At 47.6% G+C, this 21,928-nt stretch overlaps 1 protein-coding gene across 1 annotated transcript in view; it reads right to left on the reverse strand.

Annotated features, from left to right (window-relative positions):
- ccdc88c (coiled-coil domain containing 88C) overlaps nt 1-21,928 on the reverse strand; it is a 236,155-nt gene that overhangs the window by 11,703 nt on the left and 202,524 nt on the right. The window contains exons 24-27 of the mRNA XM_041214940.1: nt 20,285-20,511; nt 11,712-11,909; nt 7,905-7,979; nt 3,586-3,872 (exon numbers count right to left, since the gene is read on the reverse strand). Of these exons, the coding sequence (XP_041070874.1) occupies nt 3,586-3,872; nt 7,905-7,979; nt 11,712-11,909; nt 20,285-20,511 (787 nt within the window). The remainder of the gene's footprint in view (nt 1-3,585; nt 3,873-7,904; nt 7,980-11,711; nt 11,910-20,284; nt 20,512-21,928) is intronic.

A 21,928-nucleotide genomic window follows, 5' to 3' on the forward strand; every position in this document is an offset into this window, starting at 1 on the left:
TTCGGTCCTTGGGCCCCAACTACTTACAATCTATATTAATGACTTGGATTCAGGGATAGAAGGTACTGTTGCTAAATTTGCAGATGACACCAAAATAGGTGGGAAAGTAAGTTGCAATGAAGAAATAAGAAAGTTACAAATGAATATGGACAGGTTAGGTGAATGGGCCAAAATTTGGCAGATGGAGTTTAACATGGATAAGTGTGAGGTTATCCATTTTGTACGGAACAATAAAAAGGAGACTTATTATTTAAATGGAGGGAAACTTCAGAATGCTTCGGTGCAGAGGGATCTGGGTGAGAAGGAATTACTCCCCCCCTACTCACTCTCTCCCCCCCCACACTCACTCTCTCCCACCCCCCCCACACTCACTCCCTCCCCCCCCACACTCTCTCTTTCTCTCCCCCCCACACACTCGCTCTCTCCCTCCCACACACTCGCTCTCTCCCTCCCACACACTCGCTCTCTCCCTCCCACACTCTCTGTTTCTCTCCCCCCACTCCCGCTCTCTCTTCGTGCCCCCATTCTCACTCTCTCTCTCTCCCCCCACTCTCTCTCTCTCCCCCCCCCCCAACTCTCACACTCTCTCTCTCTCTCCCTCCCCCCCACTCTCACACTCTCTCTATCTCCCCCCAACTCTCACTCTCTCTCTCTCCCCCATTCTCACACTCTCTCTCTCTCCCCCCCCACCCCACTCTCACGCTCTCTCTCTCCCCCATCCCTCACATTCACTCTCATACAATCTCCATTCACTCACATACTGAGTCGCTGGTGGGTCCCGCCCTAGCTACCTCACAACCCACCCCGGTCTGCCTGGGTCCTGCTCCGGCTCCTCATGCTCTGGGCCCTGGAAGGTACCCCCAAAAAAAACCTACCTTCCCACTCTTTGCTGCTCATCCAATCACAGGCCAGTTTCCCCCTGCATTTGCATTAGTGAGCCTATCAGCAGCAAATGCAGGGAAAAACCAGCTGTTCAGCACTTATCAAATGTAAGTCAGTTTGAATGTCCAACAAGTTGGGCAGGCTGCACTGAATTGGACAAGTCTGCTTTAAATAGAAGGTGCCAAATCTCTGGGAGTGAGTGATGAGGAGGCATAAAGAGGCTGCAGAGGGATAAAGGTAGGTTGGGCCTGTGGGTAAGAAGATGGCAGATGGAATATAATGTGGTGAAGTGTGAATGCATCCACTTTGGCAGGGAGAATGAGAACACAGAATGTTTTTAAGAAGGTGAGAAACTTAGAAACCTTGATATTCAAGTGGGTTTGGGTGTTCCTGTAAATAAACACAACGTTAATATGAAAATACAGCAAGCAATTGGAAAAGCAAATGGAACGGAGAACAAATTAGGGGAAGATGGTGGTGTAGCGGTAATGTCACTAGGCTAGTAATTCAGGCTAATGCTCTGGGGTTAAGGGTTCAAATCCCACCATGGTAGCTGGTGGGAATTTCAATTCAATTAATAAAATCAGGAATATAAAGCTAATCTCAGTAATGGGTGACCCATGACAACTATCACTGACTGTTGTAAAAAGCCCCTTTGGGGGAGGAAATCTGCCGTCCTTACCTGGTCTGGCCTACATGTGACTCCAGGCCCACAAAATTGTGGTTGACGCTTATCTGCCCCTCTGAAATGGCCCAGCCAGCCACTCGGTTCAAGGCCAGTTAGGATGGGCAGCAAATATTGGCTTTGTCTGTGATACCCACAGCCCCATAGAAGAATAAATTCCAAAAAACAAAAAAGCAAATGGAGTGTTAGGCTTTAACACAAAGGGTTTAATGTGTTAGAGTAAAGATAATTTTACAGGGCATCGGTGGGAACATCTGTGAGTACTGTGTATATAGTCTTTGTAAATCCTCAGCAGATCAGTGACCAATGGTTTTATTCAGCTGCCAAAGTGGTGACTCATTTTGCATTTTACCGGCTCACTCAGAACAGGATGCAGCCTGTTGCGTAACACGTTTCTCTTACTGTTCCTGGAAAGACGGTGCCAAAGCAGCTCCAGTTAGCCTGTGGTCACTCTGATATGAAAGTGCAGTTTCCAGTCAGGACAGAGGATTGTGCCAATAATTCAGCAGCTTTCATGGCCATTTCTGTGTATGGCACTCTCTGTGGACAGAAGGCTGTGGGTTTGAACTTCACTCCAGAGGCTTGAGCGTGCGATCCAGACTGGCACTCCCCAGTGGAACACCACCGCTTGCAAGTTCTCCTCTATGCCACATACAACCATCCTGACTTGGAAAAATATCGCCATTCCTCTGTTGTTGCTGGGTCAAAATCCTGGGACTCCCTTCCTAACAGCACTGTGAGTGTACCTACACCACATAGGCGACAGCAGTTCAAGACGGGTCACTACCACCTTCTCAAGGGATGGACAGAAAATGTCAGCCTTGCTGGCAATGCTTGCATCCCGTGAATGAATAAAAAAGAAGTAACAGCGCTGAGGGAGTGCAGCACTGTCGCAGGTGCCACGCATCTGCTGTAAGAGATCTCATGGCGCTATTTTGAAGAAGAGCACTGGGCAGTTCTCCCTGATGTCCTGGCCAATATTTATCCCTCAACCAACATCAATAAAATCAAACTATCTGGTCATGATCGCATTGCTATTTGTGGGATCTTGCTGTGCACCAATCAGGCGCCACGTTTCCTGCATCACAACCAGTGGCTACCACTTTGGGAAAATTTCGAGGTGCTGAAAGACACGCTTTAAATGCGAGTTCCCTTCCTTCCAGTGGGTTCAAGTTCCATGTGGGAACTTGGACCCATTGGCCGGAATTTTACGCCCCCCCCCCCACCACACCCGTCAGCGGGATTTTCCGGTCCCGCCGGAGTCGATGGGCTTTTGGACGGCTCGTTGTATTTTCCAGCGCTGTCTCCCTCCCCCCCGCCCCCCCTCCCCCCTCCCCCCACCCCCCACCCCCACAACGGGACCGTAATATTCCGCCCAGGAACTGACGTTGATATGCCAGCATCGTACTGAGGGAGCGCTACGTTACCCGTCAGATTAGTTGGTATAATATCCCAGGGAACTCTTCAAAGGATAGCGGGATGTCCTAAAGAAATCTCGGCACTGATCAAAGGAGAGAAGGTCATTTCCAGGATCGCAGAATTGATAAGTGTGTGTGTGTGTGTGTGTGTGTGTGTGTGTGTGTTTGTGTGTGTGGTGGTTCCCATGATGTCATGACCGAGAGTGCTCCTTGTTCAATGACAGCAAAACGACAGATTATTCATCTGGTTGCCATCTGGGGGAGGAGGGAATCTGAGCTCTGCACAAAAATGATGCGACATTCACTACACTTCAAAGCACTCAGACATTTGGGACATATAACAGGACATAAAAACATTAAAAATAGGAGAAGGAGGAGACCATATGAGCCCTTCTTTTATCTATTAACCTTTTGTGCGTCACTGTAACTGAGTTGCGATACAATTGCAAGTCTCTTCCTTTCAATGGGACAGCAAGATAACAGAGGCTGACTCACATGGGAAGCGGAGTCACTTTTGGCTGTTGGGAAGTGAACCAGGGATGGGCTTCAATGCAGCACGTCAGCAGGGCACAAGGTTGAGAACTCTGGAGAGTTACTTACGTTGTTTGGCGACTGCCCACTCTCCTGTAGAAACTCCTCCAATGTCACCATTTCACTGCCAGGTGAGGATGCCCTGGGGCGGCTGGGAGGATGGCTCTCCTTCACCCTCTGTAGCGTGCTGTAGGATCCTGGCCTCCTCTGTGATATCATGGGGTCCGATTTACTGCCAGCAAGCAAAACCGAACTGGAACAATAAGGATAGTTTTCTTTGGGGCCAGCTCCAAGGTCTTGACTAGACACTCGTTGGTTGTCACTCCTGAAGCTCTCCAGTCTGCTCTCAATAGGATCTGTAGCACATACAAAAAGAGTGTTTTTTTTATTCATTCATGGGATGGGAGCTTCGCTGGCTAGGCCAGTATTTATTGCCCATCCCTAATTGCCCTTGAGAACGGAGTGGCTTGCTAGGCCATTTCAGAGCGCAGTTAAGAGTCAACCACATTGCTGTGTGTCTGGAGTCATATGTAGGCCAGACCAGGTAAGGACGGCAGGTTTCTTTCCCTAAAGGACATTAGTGAACCAAATGGGTTTTTACGACAATCGACAATGGTTTCATGGTCATCATTAGACTTTTAATTCCAGATTTTTCATTGAATTCAAATTCTACCATAAGAAATGGAAGCAGCAGTAGCCCCTCAAGCTTGCTCTGCCATTCAATAAGATCATGGCTGATCTGATTGTGGCCTTAACTCCACTTTCTAACCTGTCCCCTATAACCCTGGACTCCCTTGTCTAACTCAACCTTGAGTGTATTCAATGACCCAACTTCCACTGCCCACTGGCGAAGGCAACTTCCAAATACTAATGATCCTCTTGAGAGGAAAGATTCCTCCTTATCTCCATCTCACAAGGGAGACCTCTTATTTTGAAACCGTGCCCCCCCCCCCTTGGTTCTGGACTCCCCACAAAGGGAAATATCCTCTCAACATCTACCATATCAAGTCCCCTCAGAATCATATATGCTTCAATAAGATCACCTTTCATTCTTTGAAACGCCAATGAGCATAGACCAAACCTGCTTAACCTTCCCTCATAAGATAACCCCTCCATCTCAGTTAACACCAAGTATGCAATAAATATTACACTGTGATACTGAGGGGTATTAATAAAATGCAATCCTATCATGGGCTGTTTGAAAATTTTAACTTAGTTGATAAAGACCTAGAAACCTTCTCTCCTTAGAGCAGAGAAGGTTAAGAGGTTAAGATAATAGAGGTGTTTAAGATCATCAACAGTTTGATCAGAGTAAATAAAGAGAGACTGTTACCAGTGACTGAAGGGTGGATAACCAGAGAGCAGGGATTTAAGATGATTGACAAAGAACCAGAGACAGCATGAACAAATCTTTCTTATTTACAGTGAATTGTGATTGAAAATACAGTTCATGAAAAGCTGGAGAAAGCAGATTCAATAGTAACATTTAAAGAGAACTGGATAAGTAATTGAAGGGGAAAAATTTACAGGATTAAGGGGAAAGAGCGTGGGAGTGGGATTAATCAAATAACTCTACCAAACAGCCAGCAAAGGCAAAATGGGCTGAATGGCCTCTTTCTGCACTGTATCATTCTATGATTCTGAATACGAAGCCAGTGTTAGTTAAAGTGACCATGAAGTTGTCAGAGTGTTGCAAGAACATAGGAGCAGGAGTAGGCCATTCAGCCCCTTGAGCCTGCTCCACCATTCAAACTAGACCATGGCAGAACGCCCAACTGGTTTAATTATATCCTTCAGGGAGGCCAACCTGCCTTTCTTACCTGCTCTGGGTTGATACGTGACTCCAGTACCACACTAATATGGTTAACTACTAACTGCCCTCTGAAGTGGCCTAACAAGACATTTAGTTGAGCATCTAGGTCTGAACAATAAATGCCTGCCTTGGCGGAGATGCCTGCAGTATGAGAACAAATAATTATAATCGATGTGTTGGATGCTCATTGTTAGGAAGGGATGAAAGAGACCTTGTGGTGAGGGAGTCCATGACTAAGGTAGTGTTGAGCAGACTGTGGCAGGAGGAGGCTTGACTAGGTGGCTGGGATTTCAATCTTCTTATTTATAATTTTAGAAGAATATTCATTCAAGGAGAGGTTAAATAAGCAAACGAGGGAGAAGGGAATGCAGGATTATGGAAGGAGGCTTGAGTGGAGCATTAACATCAGCATGGACCGCTTGGGCTGAAGCATCTGTTTCTGTGCCGTTTATTTCACATAAGAATGAATTTGCAAACTCAACAGAGCTACTTTTTGCCAAATTCTGGGATTGGGACTAGTCTTGGATTTTTAAGACATAAATAATGCATTGATTAATACTCCTACAAAGCTTTTTACTGTGCTAAAGGTGCTATATAAATGCAAGTTGTTGAGGTGTTAACAGCCTCCTCCTCCTTCAGGTACCATGGCCCTAACAGGTGACCATGGACTTCCATCGGATGGTTTACGCTTGGTAAAGTACTGCAGTGGTTTGCAGTATGGCTGATCAGGAAACTCTCCCCCCTCTTTGCCACCTGCTAACAAGGCCTATTGGAAGGATTTACAGGCTGATAATCAACCTGTTTGGCCACGTTATGCACACGCCTTCTGTGGCCGTCAAGTCCTAGAGTGGGACTTGAATCCAGAGCTTCTGGCCACTGCACCACACCAGGCCTGCCAGGTGTTAACACCAGGATCCTTTAAAATCCAGGTACATGAGTCAGAATCCTCACAAAAGTTCGATTCTACTTGCTGCTGTTCTCACTAACCCGCAACCCTTTCTCCCTCTCGTCATCTACAGTAGACTCGTATGAAGAAAGCAGGGTATTGTGTAGGTTTTAGAGTTAAGAGACTAAAGGTCTGAAAGCGCACAGCTTACTGAGGTGTAGCGCTGGTTCTGGAGTTCCAACGGGCCATATCAATGCTGCAAACTAGGAACCAGGGATGCAAAAAGCCCCGACCACTGACCAACTCAGATTTTTCAGTGTTTTACGGACAGAAGTGTACATCACAGCAACAGCTTCCAGTGGGATTTATGGGGCCTCATTTTCTTTTGGAAGGGATGGCAAGTGTCTAAACTTGCTGACACTTTGAAGCCTTATTTAAACAAAACATTGAGCGTTTTGGCACAGGGACTGTGTTGGAACAGTTACTCTCCAAACTGCTAAGCCTCGAGGCTGCAAAGGGAATTAGCTGGCCGGTTTTATCCTCTCCCAAGAACATTGCTGTCACAACTCAAACCAGTCACTAGTCCCAGGTACTCGCGCCTCCAATTTAGGAGATTGTGGCTTAAAGTCCTAGTCCGGAGGCTTGAGCGCATAATCTAGGGTGACCATTTTAAGTGCGGTACTGAGGGAGTGCTGCATTGTCAGAGGCACTATCTTGATGAGGTGTCAAATAGAAGCACCGCCTGCCCTGTCAAAGGGATATAAAAGAACCAACTATAATCGAAGGAAGAGCAGAGTTCTCCCTGGTGTTTGAAGGCCAATATTTAACCTTCAGCCAACATCACTAAAAACAGATCAGATCATTAGCACCTTGCTGTTCTTGGGAGCTTCCTGTGCTCAAATTGGCTGCCACATTTCCTACATTACACCAGTGACAACACTTCATTGGCTGTTCTGCACTTTGGGACTTCCTGAGGTCCTGAAATTGCTGGAGAAATAGAAATCTTTCTCCAACCACAGATGGGGCGAGTAGGAGGAGCGCCCCCTGGTCTGTAATCATCCGGGGATCAGAATGACATTCGCCTTGTTTACAGGGCTGGATTTTATGGGGTACAATGGTCTTCCACCTCCAGCTAAAAAGCCGCCACAATCCCGGTGATTGCGGCAAACGAGTTTCACACCAGGAGCGACGTGCACCTGAGGAGGAAGAACCACCTTAAGAGAGCTGCCAGCCAATCATAGTCAGTCCCAGCAGCGCCAGGGCGGGAGTGGTGGCTGCTGCCGGGATTACAACCAGCCCCCGATGAAGAGGAGTCTGGAATCACAGGTAAGGCAGGGGGGGGGGGTATTGCCTGCCAGGGTCAGGTTGGCAGGCTCCAGTGAGGGTGGTGAGGGGCCAGGTTTGAGAGGCCAGTGGAGATGGGAGAACAAAAGGGGGGAGGGGGGGAGTATGAGCTTTGGGTTGGTTCCCCTGATGGGCCCTGCAAAGGAAGTTCCGCACCACCCCCACTCCCCCCAACTTGCCTGACGCCAGCCCATGCAGCTAAAGCTGCCAGGCTTCCTGCATGGAATGGGCCTACCCCCCCGCTGCCAGGGGGAGGGGGGGGGGGGGGGCGACATGAGTGTCCTTAAGTTAAACCTGGTTAATTGACATTGGGCAAAACATAGCAGGAAAATCTCAATGACTTACCCAGGCTTGCACTCCCATTATTGGGAAACTCCACTTCAAGTGACTGAGTCCGGAGATCGTCATCAGAGTTAAAACCTATTGGGTAAAGAATTGTGACAGAAAGGAGGAGAGAAGTAATCAGTTTTTGATCTTGCTTCACCCAGGTAAGCAAATAATGGTGCAAATTTCTATTTATAAGACTATTCTACATTTTACAAAATTGAACTTTGTTATTGGCACCAGTGTCAGCCAATAAATTGGAGGTGGGTTGGGGGGACTTACAGCAGGTTTTGCTGGGAGTGTCGACTATATAGCAAACCAAGTCTACTTATACTTAGCAAACAGAGGTATTTAAAAAGAGCCGAAATGAACTACAGCAAACAGAGCTCATAACTGAAACTGCAGCAAAATCTCCCAGTAAAAGCAGGATTATTTCTCCAGCAAAATGCAGTGAGTGGAGGATAGTTACAAACGACAGGTCCTTTTCGAGCTGTGGGTTAATGAGGGAAATTAACTAGCCATCTCCATTCTTGCCACAATTTGGGGCTTCTTCCTATGCAGCTGCACAACATTACAAATACAGCTGTTCATTCTGTCTAAGGAATCTTCATCTCCGATCTTCATGGGTGACTACGGCCTGTTTATCCAGAGGGTCGCTCTTTTGCTCCTTAAGTCAGAAGGTTGTGCATTCAAACTCGACTGTGGGCTCGTGGCTGCCAAGCCAGCCCGCTATAGCTCGATGGAAGGCGTGTCGCAATTGTAGCAGCGCAGTGTTAGGAGGCTCATCCTATTGGACATCGGTGGCCAAGTCTTCAGCTGCCTCAGCGGCAACATCTGGAATTCCCTTCCCTAATCCTTTCCACGCCTCTAGCTGTCATTCTTAAAACCTCCCTTCAACAAAGCTTTTTAATCGCCAGTTCTCATATCCCCTTATGGGGCTCAGTGTCAAATTTTGCTTGTTAGCTGCTCCAGTGAAGCAGCTGGAAATGTTTTAATACATTGAAAGGTGCTACACAGAAGCAAGTGGTTGTTGATGGAGATTTCATGGGCTTTTATTCTGAGTGGACTGGTCTGTTTGTGTCTGTATAATGCATTACATGTGAGGTGGTTGAGACCTTTCTGAGACGCGTCTGAAACTGGTAACCAGCCACAACATTTGATGTTAATGTCATTTGTTCCTAGGGATTTTTAACTGTTTTTGAGTTTCTTCTCTTGAATTGCATCTTTGCCATTCCTCCCAGGGCCTCAGCCACAGCTCCACAGGTAGCGTTCTCCTGTTGGAGTCAGAGGCTTAAGGTTCAAATCCCACTCCAGAGACTCGAGCACAAAATCTAGGCTGGCTCTCGGGGTCAAGGCGAGATGCTGGCATAGTGGTAATATCACTAGGAATCCAGAGGCCCAGGCTAACACTCTGGGGATGTGGGTTCAAATCCCACCATGGCAGCTTGTGGAATTTAAATGCAATTAATAAAATCGGGAACTATCATTGGTTATTGTAAAAACCCATCTGGTTCACTAATGTCGCTTTAGGGGAAGGAAATCTGCTGTCCTTACCTGGTCTGGCCTACATGTGACTCCAGACCCACAGCAATGTGGTTGACTCTGAAATGGCCCAGCAAGCCACACAATTAGGGATGGGCAACAGATGTTGGCCTTGCCAGTGATGCCCACATCCCATGAAAGAATAAATTAAAAAGAAAACTCCAGTGCAGTACTGAAGGAGTGGAGATGTTAGGTTAGATGCTAAAGTGAGGCCCTGTCGACACTCTCAATTCAATTGTTCTTCCCATGGATCTCCACCTCTGTCCATCCTGTGCTGCCTTTACACAGTCCACATTGGGCCAACTCTATCCAGTCCATTGTATAAGTCAAAAACATCTGGTTCATTATATCCATCATCCATTTTCTCCTCTGCTTCCCTCACCTACATTGTCTGTTGATCTTTCCCTCCAATGACTCTCTCTCTACAGTCTGCCAGGATGATGTGGCTGAAGAATAACTGTATCTTTCTCTCATTGATGCTATGCACTAATTTTCTCCGTCTTCTAGCCATGAGTCTTTGGCCGGGATTTTCCGGCTCCTCCGTGACGGGATTGGCTGCAGAGGATATGGCAGCCCAGCCAAAAGTCTGTTGGCCTTTGGCGGGACCGGACGATCCTGGTGGTGGGCGGGGCTGGAAAATCCCGCCCTTTCTGTCCATTGCAGGGAATGCGGAACATCCTCCCGCATGTCCACATCCTGAATGCATTCGGTTTATCAATAGTCTCTTCGTTTCTTGCCCACGTCTCTGAGGTGTGTAGCAGAGGTGACGAAATGTAACAGCTCAGCATTCTTTTCCTCAGATTCGGGTTCAGTTTCTTTGATGCTAATGCTCCTTCATTCTGACAAAGCCGATCTTGGCTGTCTCAATTCTCCTGCGCATCTCTCGCATGTCATAATCACATCTCCCGTTGTCTGTGATAATCTGCCCAAACTATCTGAATGGATGTAAGAGATCCTGTGGCACCGATCGAAGAAAAGCAGGAGAGCTCTGCCCGGTGTCCCAGCCAATATTTATCTCTCAACCAAGGTAATTAAAAATGCATTATCTGGTCATTATCACTTTGCTGTCTGTGGGAGCTTCCTGTGCACACATTAGTTGCTGCTTTCCCTACATTACAACGGAGACTACACTTCAAAACGCACTTCATTGGCTGGAAAGAGCTTCGAGGAGGTTCTGAGGTCATGGATGGCCCAATAGAAATGCAAGTCTTTCTTGAATTGCTTGGAACAGTCACCATCTTGCTTGGGCTGTGTAGCAGCCCAGTTGTGCAGGAGAGACCATCCCCATTTTCCCCCAAAAGCACTGTTCCCTTCCCCCACACTCACCTTCCACCTGTGTCATTGGGTTATTCCACACACCCTACTTCCCCTCTTCATAGTTCCTTTAAATTCCCGCACCCGATCACTACTTCTCAACCATCCCACTGATCGGCATTATTGGCTGCGACCCATCATTTCACCAAAGGGGCTTTTATTAAAAAAAAACACATTTTCCACCCTGTTCAGATTACAAAAGGTTGACTGACTCAAGCTGTTTATAGTGACACCTACACACGATGACTCAACATTGAAAATGTTTCAGCTAGCCCTGGCTAGGAAACCCTCCTTGGTTTCAGTCTAAGTTCCCATTGACAGAGGCTGTGAATGAACTGTGCACACTTTAAACTCATTCTCGGTCATGACTGGACAACTCTCTGGAATACCAATTAATCCTCTGAATACCAATCTTACTCAACACTGTCCATTATAAAGGACAAAAACTTCTTATTTTTCCACCTTCTTCCCCCAACCCCCAAAATCCTTCTTCCCGTCTTAAATTCAGGATGCGTAGCCAGCAAATGTTGCCACATTATTCGACCAAAAGGGGGGGGTTTCACAGCTGAGACCAACCTCCCTTCACCCCAACACATTATGTTCTGTTTTTCACACACGTGACATGCTGTCTTGCACATACACGTGACATGTTTTCTCTATTTTTTCACAAACGTGTGGCATGCTCTCACTCTTTATATATGCCCGCTTGCATGGACTGTCACCAACCTGGACATTCAATGACATCAACGTCGCTGAACCCCCCCCCCCCCACCATCACCATCCTGGCCCAGTGTGGGGGGGGGGGGGGTTACCATTGACCAGAAACTGACCTGGGCCAGCCTAGCGAGCGTATTGAAACATTTAAGATCCTGAGGGGACTTGAGAAGGATAGGGTGATAGGGTGTGATGAAGGAGGGTGGGAGGAGGTTCGTGTGGAGTATAAATACCGGCCAAGACCAGCGTAGACCCTACCTTTGCTTCGGACTTGTCGCCTGTAGCTGAAGGTGGGGGTGGAGCTTGAGGCGGTGAGGTGGATGGCGGAGGTGGAATACGCCATGGCTCCCAGCTCAACACGGCGAAGGTGAGCTGCAGGGGTGCCATCTGGGCTCGGGCTCTTGGAGTGGCCTGCACTCCCCGAGAGCTCCCTCTGCTTCTGTCCATCGCTGGCGACTGGAAGGTTAAAAAAAAAAATACAAGAGCCAAACACGTTTTATTATCCCTCTGATCGTACCAAACACGTTTTATTGTCCCTCTGATCGTAACCCCAAAATAGACGCTTGACACCGCGAGGAATGGAAGCTGACGAAAACCTTGGAAGCACAAACGCAGCAGCTGAACCAGGCTCTAAAGGCTTGACTGCACTAGAGCTAACAGAGGCCTAACTGGCAGCGGGACACTGCAAGAGGGCAGAGTTACAGGGTAACCAATGGCGAATGCTTTCAAGTTAGGACTCGGAACGGAAACACAGGCGGTCGTTTTGGAACAGGTAGGGACTGCCCCGGAGCCTCCAGGAATTGAAGGTTAATCTCCAGGACGGCGCAGCAAGGAGAAAAATCAGAGGAGGCATTAAAATGTTGTCTTTAAAAAAAAAAAAACATTTTTGGACACCTTTGCTCGTTACTTATAAAAGTATTGGAGATGCTGAATAAAATGCTGCTGGACCAAAAGCCAAGGGCCATCCAATTGGCTAACGTTAAGAGTCTGCTTGCTATCTGATTGGCCCTTGGAAGGCAGGGTGCCCTGACAATGGGTGACCAATGGTGCGAGTGTGGGGGGGTGGGGCAGTTGGAGTCATGTGATGACATCTCCACGAACATGTCTGACCTGAACTGCTAACTCCAATTACAAACGGCCACAATTCTGATCATAGGGTTGTAATCGGAAACATCTTTTATGGATACCGAGAGGCCTTGTGCAGTTCCAGAAGCCCCGGTTTCCTCTCTCAGGCTGCCAATGTTCTCCATTTCACTGTTCTTGGATGGAGAGAGAGAGGGGGGCATGGTTTTTTTTTACAAATTAATTCATGGGACATAGGCGCCTTTGACCATCTCAATGCGGGGGTGGGGGAGTGGGGCGATGGTGGCACAGTGGTAATGTCATTGGGCTAGTAATCCAGAGGCCCAGGCTAATGTTCTGGGGACATGGGTTCCAATCCCATCACTTCAGCTGGTGGGAAATTTAAATTCAATTAATGAAGCTAGCATCGATTGTTGTAAAAACCCATCTGGTTCACTCATGCCCTTTAGGGAAGGAAATCTGCCGTCCTTACCGGGTCTGGCCTACATGTGACTCCAGACCCACAGCAATGCTGGCATTGCCAGTGATGCCCACAATCCCGTAACTGCTTGCTGGGCCATTTCAAAGGGAAGTCAAGTGTCAATTGACACTGCTGTTGGGTCCAGAGTCAAATATAGGGCAAACTGGGTAAGGATGGCAGATTTCCTTCCCTAAAGGACATTAGTGAACCAGATGGGCTTTTACTGCAATCTGGTAGTTTCATGGTCACCATTACTCATTTTTTATTCCAGAATTATTTATTGATTGAATTTAAAATCCCCAAGTGCCATGGGGTGTGGGCATCGTTGGCAAGGCCAGCATTTGTTGCCCCTCCCTAATTGCCCTTGAACCCAGTGGCTCGCTAGCCTACTTCAGAGCGGCAGTTAGGAGTCAGCCACATTGCTGTGGGTCTGGAGTCACATGTAGGCCAGGCCAGACCAGGTAAGGATGGCAGATTCCCTTCCCCTTAAAGCAACAAGATAGGTTTTTAAAACACTGCAGCGGTTCGAGAAGGTAGCTCACCACCACCTTCACAAGAGCAATCAGGGATGGGCAATAAATGCTGGCCCAGCCAGCAAAGCCCACATCCTGTAAATGAATTTTTAAAAAAAAAACAGCTGCCAATTCAAGATTTTATGAATTGGGTTTAAATTCCACCAACTGCCTGTGGTGGGATTTGAATTCTTATCCCAGATCATTAGCCTGGGTCTCTGGGTTACGAGTTCAGTGACATTACCAATATACCAGTCTCACTGGATTATTAGTTCAGCTCTCTAAATACTAGTCCAGTAACATAAACACTAAGCCATTGTATCCAATGGGTGAGGTGAGGAAGGATTCAGATTATTGTATAGCACGGAGCAAAGGGAAGTTGGGGGGAGGGGGCAGGAGATAGAGAAACGGGTAAAATCACTAGAGCTCCAGACTTTGTTGCTACAAGATCCATAGTCTGTATATATTTACAATTTAAAGCTATTTTTAAGGAGGCTTTACTGGACCATTGTTGGATGTTGAAAGTGTTTACTGAGGCAAAGTGGTATAATGCTGGTTTTTGGGAGAGAGAGAGAGATGAGGGAGAGAGAGAGATGAGAGAGAGAGAGAGGAGAGAGAGAGAGAGAGGAGAGAGAGGAGAGAGAGAGAGACTGAGACTCTAGAGGGAGTGGTGTGAATTGAGAAGGGTCTGTGCCTTCGTAAGAACCATCACACCATCAAAAGAAAAACTGGAATGAGCTTTTTTCCCATATATGGTACTAAAGACGGGTGTTCCTGAATTGTCTAGTGAGGAGATACTGACCAATGTAAATGCCGATAAGGCACTATTACTGAGCACAATATCCATTAGATATAAGAGAGAAAACATAAACAGCCAGCTTGTTTCTTGTAATTCTGGTTAGAAAATGCACATTGGAAGGGTCGGAGGGAACAAGGTCAGTCTGGAGGTGATGCCTCCGTGTGTCGAATAGCTTGCTGGCATTCTCTGCCTGGAATCACTCATGAAGAATATCCACATTGGCAAGCTGCAGTGAGAGTGGACAGAACATTAAAACGATGGGAAAAAGGAACAACACGTGGATGAATGTCACTTAACCTTTTCGAAATCCTGGGCTGTTTGTTTCACAAAGCAGGTTTTTAAAAAAAATTTCAGCAGGTAAAATGGATACAGCACCACCTGCTGGTACTGCTATGGGCAGCAGCTTAGCCTACAGGGTAAAAATAAGCCACTGGTGTTCATTTAATACAGCTAAAAAAAATAGCCATTTAGTTATCTACATTTCTCACCGTGCTGAAAAATTTTATAGTGAGACGGAAACTCAACTCATGGTGTTTCAGTGGCACTTTCTGCAACACTTCCAAGAAAATGTTAACTTTGAGTGAAAGATCAGGTGGGATTGTTAGATCAGAACATGCAGGCATCTAATAGTCTAATATATATCTGTTTACTCATTACAAATTCCTATGACCACATTTATAACAAGAACGGCCCATGTAAACTCACACTATATTGCCTCCCGTGGCAGGAGGGTGTAATTACAACGTGACCATTTACATTGTTCCATTTTAAACATGGATGTAAGAATATATGGTTGGGAAAGGTGACAGGAAGTACATTCAGATTTATAAAACCTTAAAACAGACAATCGCCATCCTTGCAATCAGATAATGCCTGGAGTTTAAATCACTTTCAATTTAAAAAAGTATATAACGTACATAAAAATCCTCCAGAGCCCAGTTCAGCTACTGCGCACAATTAGCAATACTCAGAACAACACAAGGGCTGGAAGCTGTGAGCAGAGTTAACAAGACAAGCACTTACTAAATAAGCTTTGCATCTCCTTTCTACTTACTGTTGTACAATTCCACTGGTGTTTGTTTGTCACTCTCTCTCAAGCAGCTATTTGTTTAGACAAGACCTCAGTCAATGAGTATTGGTGGTATGAGTCTGGTTAACCGTGGGTGTGGGGAGGCGTTACAGTAAGGCTTGACTCTTGTCCTCTTTCAATGACTGCACGCTATTCTTCAGCAGCAGTCACTGGGGAGAGCTCGGAAGTGGGAATCTTGTCCAGTCCCTCCCTGTCTGGTTGCAACATTCCCCCCCCCCGCCCCGCTAATGATAACTTGACAGGAATGGTCTCAGTACAGGCCTCGCTTTGAAACTGGGAACCTCCTTGAGCTGCTCACTGAACTCAGCGGGGGAGCTCCCAGAATATTGAACCTTTACTAGAAAGGGGCTGGAGGGCTCAGTGTATCCTGAAACCTTCACTATCTCCATCCTAAGGAGTACACGAGGGTAGCAGCTGCGAGAGAACATCACCACCCCCGTGTTCCTCTCCGGGTCACATGCACACCATCCTGACTTGGACAAATGAGTTAAATTCTTGGAGCTCCCTCCCTGTGGATGCTGTGGGAGCACCATCACCCCATGGAGTGCAGCGGTTCAAGGTGGTCAATCATCTCCACTTTCTCAGGGGAAACCAGGGATGGGCAATAAATGACAGCCCAGCCAGTGATGCTCCCATCCCATGAACGATCTTTTGGAAAAAGGGCATCTGAAACTGGCTGGGCCCTAGAGGATACACAGAACTGTCCCATCCGCAAGTACCGCTGTCACACCATGAAATCTTCGGTGAACACGTTAAGCAGGCAACAAAGAGATTGGCAGCATTTCATTAAAACTCTCTCCCAGCCAGCTGAGTGGGGTTAGGGGGTTAAACGCTGAGTGATAGGCGGCTCTGAGTGGGGTTAGGGGGTTAAACGCTGAGTGACAGGCTGCTCTGAGTGGGGTTAGGGGGTTAAACACTGAGTGACAGGCTGCTCTGAGTGGGGTTAGGGGGTTAAACGCTGAGTGACAGGCTGCTCTGAGTGGGGTTGGGGGGTTAAACGCTGAGCGACAGGCTGCTCTGAGTGGTATTAGGGGGTTAAACGCTGAGTGACAGGCTGCTCTGAGTGGGGTTAGGGGGTTAAACTCTGAGCGACAGGCTGCTCTGAGTGGGGTTAGGGGGTTAAGCGCTGAGTGACAGGCTGCTCTGAGTGGGGTTAGGGGGTTAAGCACTGAGTGAAAGGCTGCTCTGAGTGGGACTAGGGGGTTAAACGCTGAGTGAAAGGCTGCTCTGAGTGGGGTTAGGGGGTTAAGCGCTGAGTGAAAGGCTGCTCTGAGTGGGGTTAGGGGGTTAAGCGCTGAGTGAAAGGCTGCTCTGAGTGGGACTAGGGGGTTAAACGCTGAGTGAAAGGCTGCTCTGAGTGGGATTAAGGGGTTAAGTGCTGCTCTGAGACATGGGAATCTAGTGAAATGAAAGGCAAGCTGTACAGGAGGGGTAGTAGAGAAAGCGCGGAAAGGCACAATGAAAGCAGCAGACTGATGGGATGGGCGAGGGAGATGGGGTCAAACCCGAGGCGCGCACACAGCCTGCTGAAGGGGTTGGGGATTGGAGGCCACAAGACAGGCAGCTTTAAGGGGCAACATTCATTGCACTGCAGCTGAGCACTTCAAAGCAAATATTTAAACTGGAGCCTGGTGTTGAGGCTGAAATACTTACATTCAGTGAAACCTGTAAGTCACAGAGCTTTTAGGGAATGGTGTCAGCTGTCTTTTTTTCTGTCTGCAGGCGGCCTTACTTTCGACACGATCCTGTACGTACTGTAGAAAGTCTGGTTACAATGGGGAGCGCTTTGCCCAGCGAGCATAGTGACAGAGAAAACTCACCCTAAACCTGGGTCAGAACCCGGCAAGCGTTCTACCCCAGAGATGGAGACATTTCTCTGCCACCGTGTGCGCTGGTAAAGAGCTCCCCATTGCACCAAAGTCATTTCCTTCGTACAGCCTGCGTGGACATGCGTGGCCTGTCATTGCTTTTCTGTTTGGTGCATTGAGAGCTGTCCACGGTTTGTAATCGGTGCTGCCGGAGTGTGTCTCGTACGCAGGTTACTTCAATCTCTCAACAGGGGTCTGTGTTTTGTAGGTCACACGAGTCATGATGGCACAGAAGGAGACCATTCGGTACCATCATGTCCATGCTGGGCTCTCTGTAGAGCAAGCTTACCAGTCCCATTTGCCCAGTCTGTTTATGGGGAGGGTCCGTTTATACAGGTTTCACTGTTTGGTAAAAATGCCAAATTTAGGCACCTATCGGTGTAAAAAGTCCCACCCCGGTTCTTTTATTGGGATTTGACAAGTTTTCCAAACTTGCTTTGGAAACGCAATGAATTTGAGGATGGCTCAAATTTAAACTTTAAAAAAATTAAAATTTAAAAAAAAAATCACAGTTGCAATGCGTAGCAGCACAGACGTTAATCACTACTTACGATTGAAGTGTTTGGAGACTCAAATTGTGTATTTTTTATAAGCCAGCTGCACAGTCATGAATGATGGGGAAAAGGATCTGCTTTTTAAAGCACTCGGCATTAAAACGTCGGGTGTCTCAGGTGTAGTCTCTCAATTTCTTTTTCTTTTTAAAAAAAATTTAACTTTAAATTGGTTTAGATAATTTGGGATTGGCATCGGAATCAACATTGTAACAATCTGGAAAAGGCCATCTAAGGCTTGCGATCTGCCTCGACAGGGTTCCGCCATGTGCCGGACGGAGATGATGGTGGGAGGTGAGAGGCAGAGGAGTGAGAGATTCCCGGCTCAGGGAGCTGAGGGGACGAGTCGTTGGCCGAGTCCGACATGTCACTGGACGACCATAATCGCAGGCGCAAGGGTAGCAGGCGGTGTTGGTTATCCGGTGTCGGTTTGGCCTTGAGCTTCTCTTTGCCCTTACTCTTCAGAAATGCAAACCTTTTCCGTGTGGACACTTTAATTGAGAGTCAGGAAGAAGAAAACGCCACCCCAAGAATTGGGGCGGGGGGGGAGCAGAGAGAGAGGATAAAAAATAAAAGGGGAGAGGTGAAACTTTAAAACAAATGCGGCGTGAAGAAAAATACTCCCCACCACCAATAACTTCACACAAAGTTAGAATCACCATAGAAAGCAAAACAAGACTCAGTTCATCATTTTTTGCAATAAAATAGAGAAACCAGTGTAGATTATTCAAAAATATTCATTCAAAAGAAATGTATTTCTTAGCTCCTCTTTGCATTATTACAGAGAAGGTTAAAATTTGGGCATTTGTCAATGTTTCAGGATGTAAGAAACGTTCAACCTTCCCTCCTGGCTTTTGACCTTTTGTACCTAGGGGACGAGGGGGTCTTGTGGCGCAGTGGATAGTGTCCCTGCCTCTGGGTCACAAGCTGTCAGCTCACATCCCACGCTAGGGGTAGGATTTTACCGTTGGCGAGCAGGGGGCGGGGCCTGCTCGCCGACACGTAAAATAATGGAAATTATGAACATGTCCCAACTCATGTGACATTGTCATGAGGGGGACATGTAAGGGGACTTTTTTTTTCCTCTATTTTTAATATTGTTGAAAGTAGAGCCGATCTCCCTGAGGCTGCACTTAGCCTCAGGGAGGTGAGTGCGCTCTGTCGTGTGCATGCGTGAAAGAGCGTGCTCTCGATTTTAGGGATCCCCCCCCCCCCACCGCCCGCACAGGGAGGACACAGCGCTCCCCTGCGGATGTCACACTGGGTGGGGCTTAGTTGGCCCGCCCATGTAAAATGGCGCCGTGCCCCGGATTGGGGGCACCAATCAGAAGCGCGCCCGCACGCGCCCTCCCATCAACTTCCCCTCTGACGGGGGGGCGGGGGGGGGGGGCGGGATTCAGCCCTAGGACTTGATGACCAAGGAAGGTGCATTTGTATCATGGCTCAACGGTTGGAATATCAGCTTGCAAATCCTTCCAACACACGCCAGACTGCAACATACATGTGAAAGTGCGTGTTGCCCAAGCAATCTGGGCTCCCCAAGTGATCTGTAACACGCCACCATCCTTAAAGCGAACAGTCAGGAAACCATGAGCCAGCTTTCAGAATCGAGGCGCTGTTCATTAAAACAGCAGCATGTGAAATGACGTCGGATCATACATGACTAAGCACTTCCAAGTTAGGGCTACCCTAAGAGTTTGGTGATCCCTCTCTCAATCTACCACTTGCATTGCCTTGCTCCTTGAAGACCCATTCTTAGCAATGAGCTCTGTGCTGACCGTGACTCCCTCAGTTAGTCACGGCTCAGAAACTGATCTAGCATAGCACCTCACAACCCACTGTAGACTGATTCTTGGCCATCAATCCTTCACTAAGGAGGTTCTACAGGACCTGCTGAAACAAGAGAGCACCGCTGTGTCCCCCCCGCCCCAACCCCCATCCTACACTCTATTCGTCTGTCCGACATTCTGCACAGAATCCGGCCGCCCAGCGACTGCTCCATGACCATCAACCCAATAATTAACCCATCGGACAAAAATCACCATGAGAGTTACCAGAATATCAGAAAAATTCAACTATTTGGTTCATTTTCTTCTGGAAAGTGAATCTTTGCACATCCCCCACTTGGTCTTCACATTACACAACTGACTCTTAATGCCCTGGGGGACAGACCACATTCCAAGAACAAATTCCAAGAACAAATCAAAACATAAAGTCCAATGGGCAGCCAAAACTGAACTGAAGGTGACCAATAGGATCATGGATCACACACTGCCTCAATTGATTGGCTCGTCCTTGGAATTTCGGGAACTCGAACAAATGCACAATCCAAATAGTTTGAAAGGCAAGTGCGCACAAGCCAGTGAAACAGAGAGAGGACAACGACCTCTGGGTCTGGCCAATTCACCTGGCCAGAGTGCTTTGAATCAGACCCAGTGTAAACACTGACTTCCCTCAGCTGCCTTTACCTTTACTGGTTGGACTCAGTCCGTTTTCCTCTAGCGAGACAGATCCCAGCGAGGAGTTGTCGAGACTTGCTCTATGTGCCCGAGAAGGAGCTGGAGCCACTGTCACTTCTGTCACCTCTGGCTGGTGAGCCTGGCTCTCAGCAACGAATTTCAGACGTTCCTTGGCACTGTCCTTCTTGGGTTTCATGAACTTTGCGAGGGCTTTCGCAGCCACCCAGTTACTCTTCCTGCAACAAAGAACAATTAACATTTTGAATGACATTCACAACTTGAAAAGTGCATCTTTCTTTTTAATTTATCAGTTCACAGGATCTACCAATATTTATAACCCATCCCTCATTTCCCTTAAGGCGGTAGTGGTGAACCATCTTCTTGAACCGCTGCAGTCCGTGTGGTGTAGGTACACCCACAGCGCTGTTAGGGGAGGAGTTCTAGGATTTTGACCCAGCAACAATGAAGGAACGGCGATATATTTTCAAGTCAGGATGGTGAATGGTGTGAAAGAAAACTTCCAGGTGTTCCCATGTATCTGCTGCCCCTGTCTTTCTAGATAGAGGTCTCAGGTCAAAGGAGCCTGGGTGAGCTGCTGCAGTGCACCTTGTAGATGGTGCACACTGCTGTTGCTGTGTGTTGGTGGTGGGAGAGAATGTTGAAGGTGGTGGATCGGGTGCCTATCAAGCGGGTTGCTTTCTCCTGGATGGTGTTGAGCTTCTTGAGTGTTGTGGAAGCTGCACTCATCCAGACAAGTGGGGAGTATTTCATCACACTCCTGACTTATGCCTTGTGGATGGTGGACAGGCTCTGGGGAGTCAGAAGGTAAGGTTTGGGTCATTCTTGCGGACAGACCGCAGGTGTTCTGCAAAGCGGTCGCCCAGTTTAGGTTTGGTCTCTCCAATGTAGAGGAGACCACATTGGGAGCAATGAATGCAGTAGACTAAGTTGGGGGAAATGCAAGTGAAATGCTGCTTCACTTGAAAGGAGTGTTTGGGCCCTTGGACGGTGAGGAGAGAGGAAGTGAAGGGGCCAGTGTTGCATCTTTTGCGTGGGCATGGGGTGGTGCCATAGGTGGGGATTGAGGAGTAGGGGGTGATGGAGGAGTGGACCAGGGTGTCCCGGAGGGAACGATCCCTATGGAATGCCGCCAGGCGGGGTGAAGGGTCCGCAAGAATGACCCAAACCTCCCTGTCGCTTGCCATTTTAACACTCCACCCTGCTCTCTTGCCCACATGTCTATCCTTGGCTTGCTGCATTGTTCCAGTGAAGCCCAATGCAAACTGGAGGAACAGCACCTCATCTTCCGACTAGGCACTTTACAGCCTTCCGGACTGAATACTGAATTCAACAACTTTAGATCTTGAACTCCCCCCTCCATCCCCACCCCCTTTCCGTTTCTTCCCCCTTCCTTTTGTTTTTTCCAATAATTTATATAGATTTCTCTTTTCCCACCTATTTCCATTATTTTTAAATCTTTTATGCCCTGCTAGCCTTTCCACCCCCACCCCCACTAGAGCTGTACCTTGTATGCCCTACCATCCATTCTTAATTAGCACATTCGTTTAGATAATATCACCACCTTCAACGCCTGTGTTCTTTTGTCCGTGACATCTTTTGATTATCTGCTCCTATCACTGCTTGCTTGTCCCT

This window comes from Carcharodon carcharias, chromosome 20, assembly GCF_017639515.1.
Source record: "Carcharodon carcharias isolate sCarCar2 chromosome 20, sCarCar2.pri, whole genome shotgun sequence".
NCBI lineage: Eukaryota > Metazoa > Chordata > Chondrichthyes > Lamniformes > Lamnidae > Carcharodon > Carcharodon carcharias.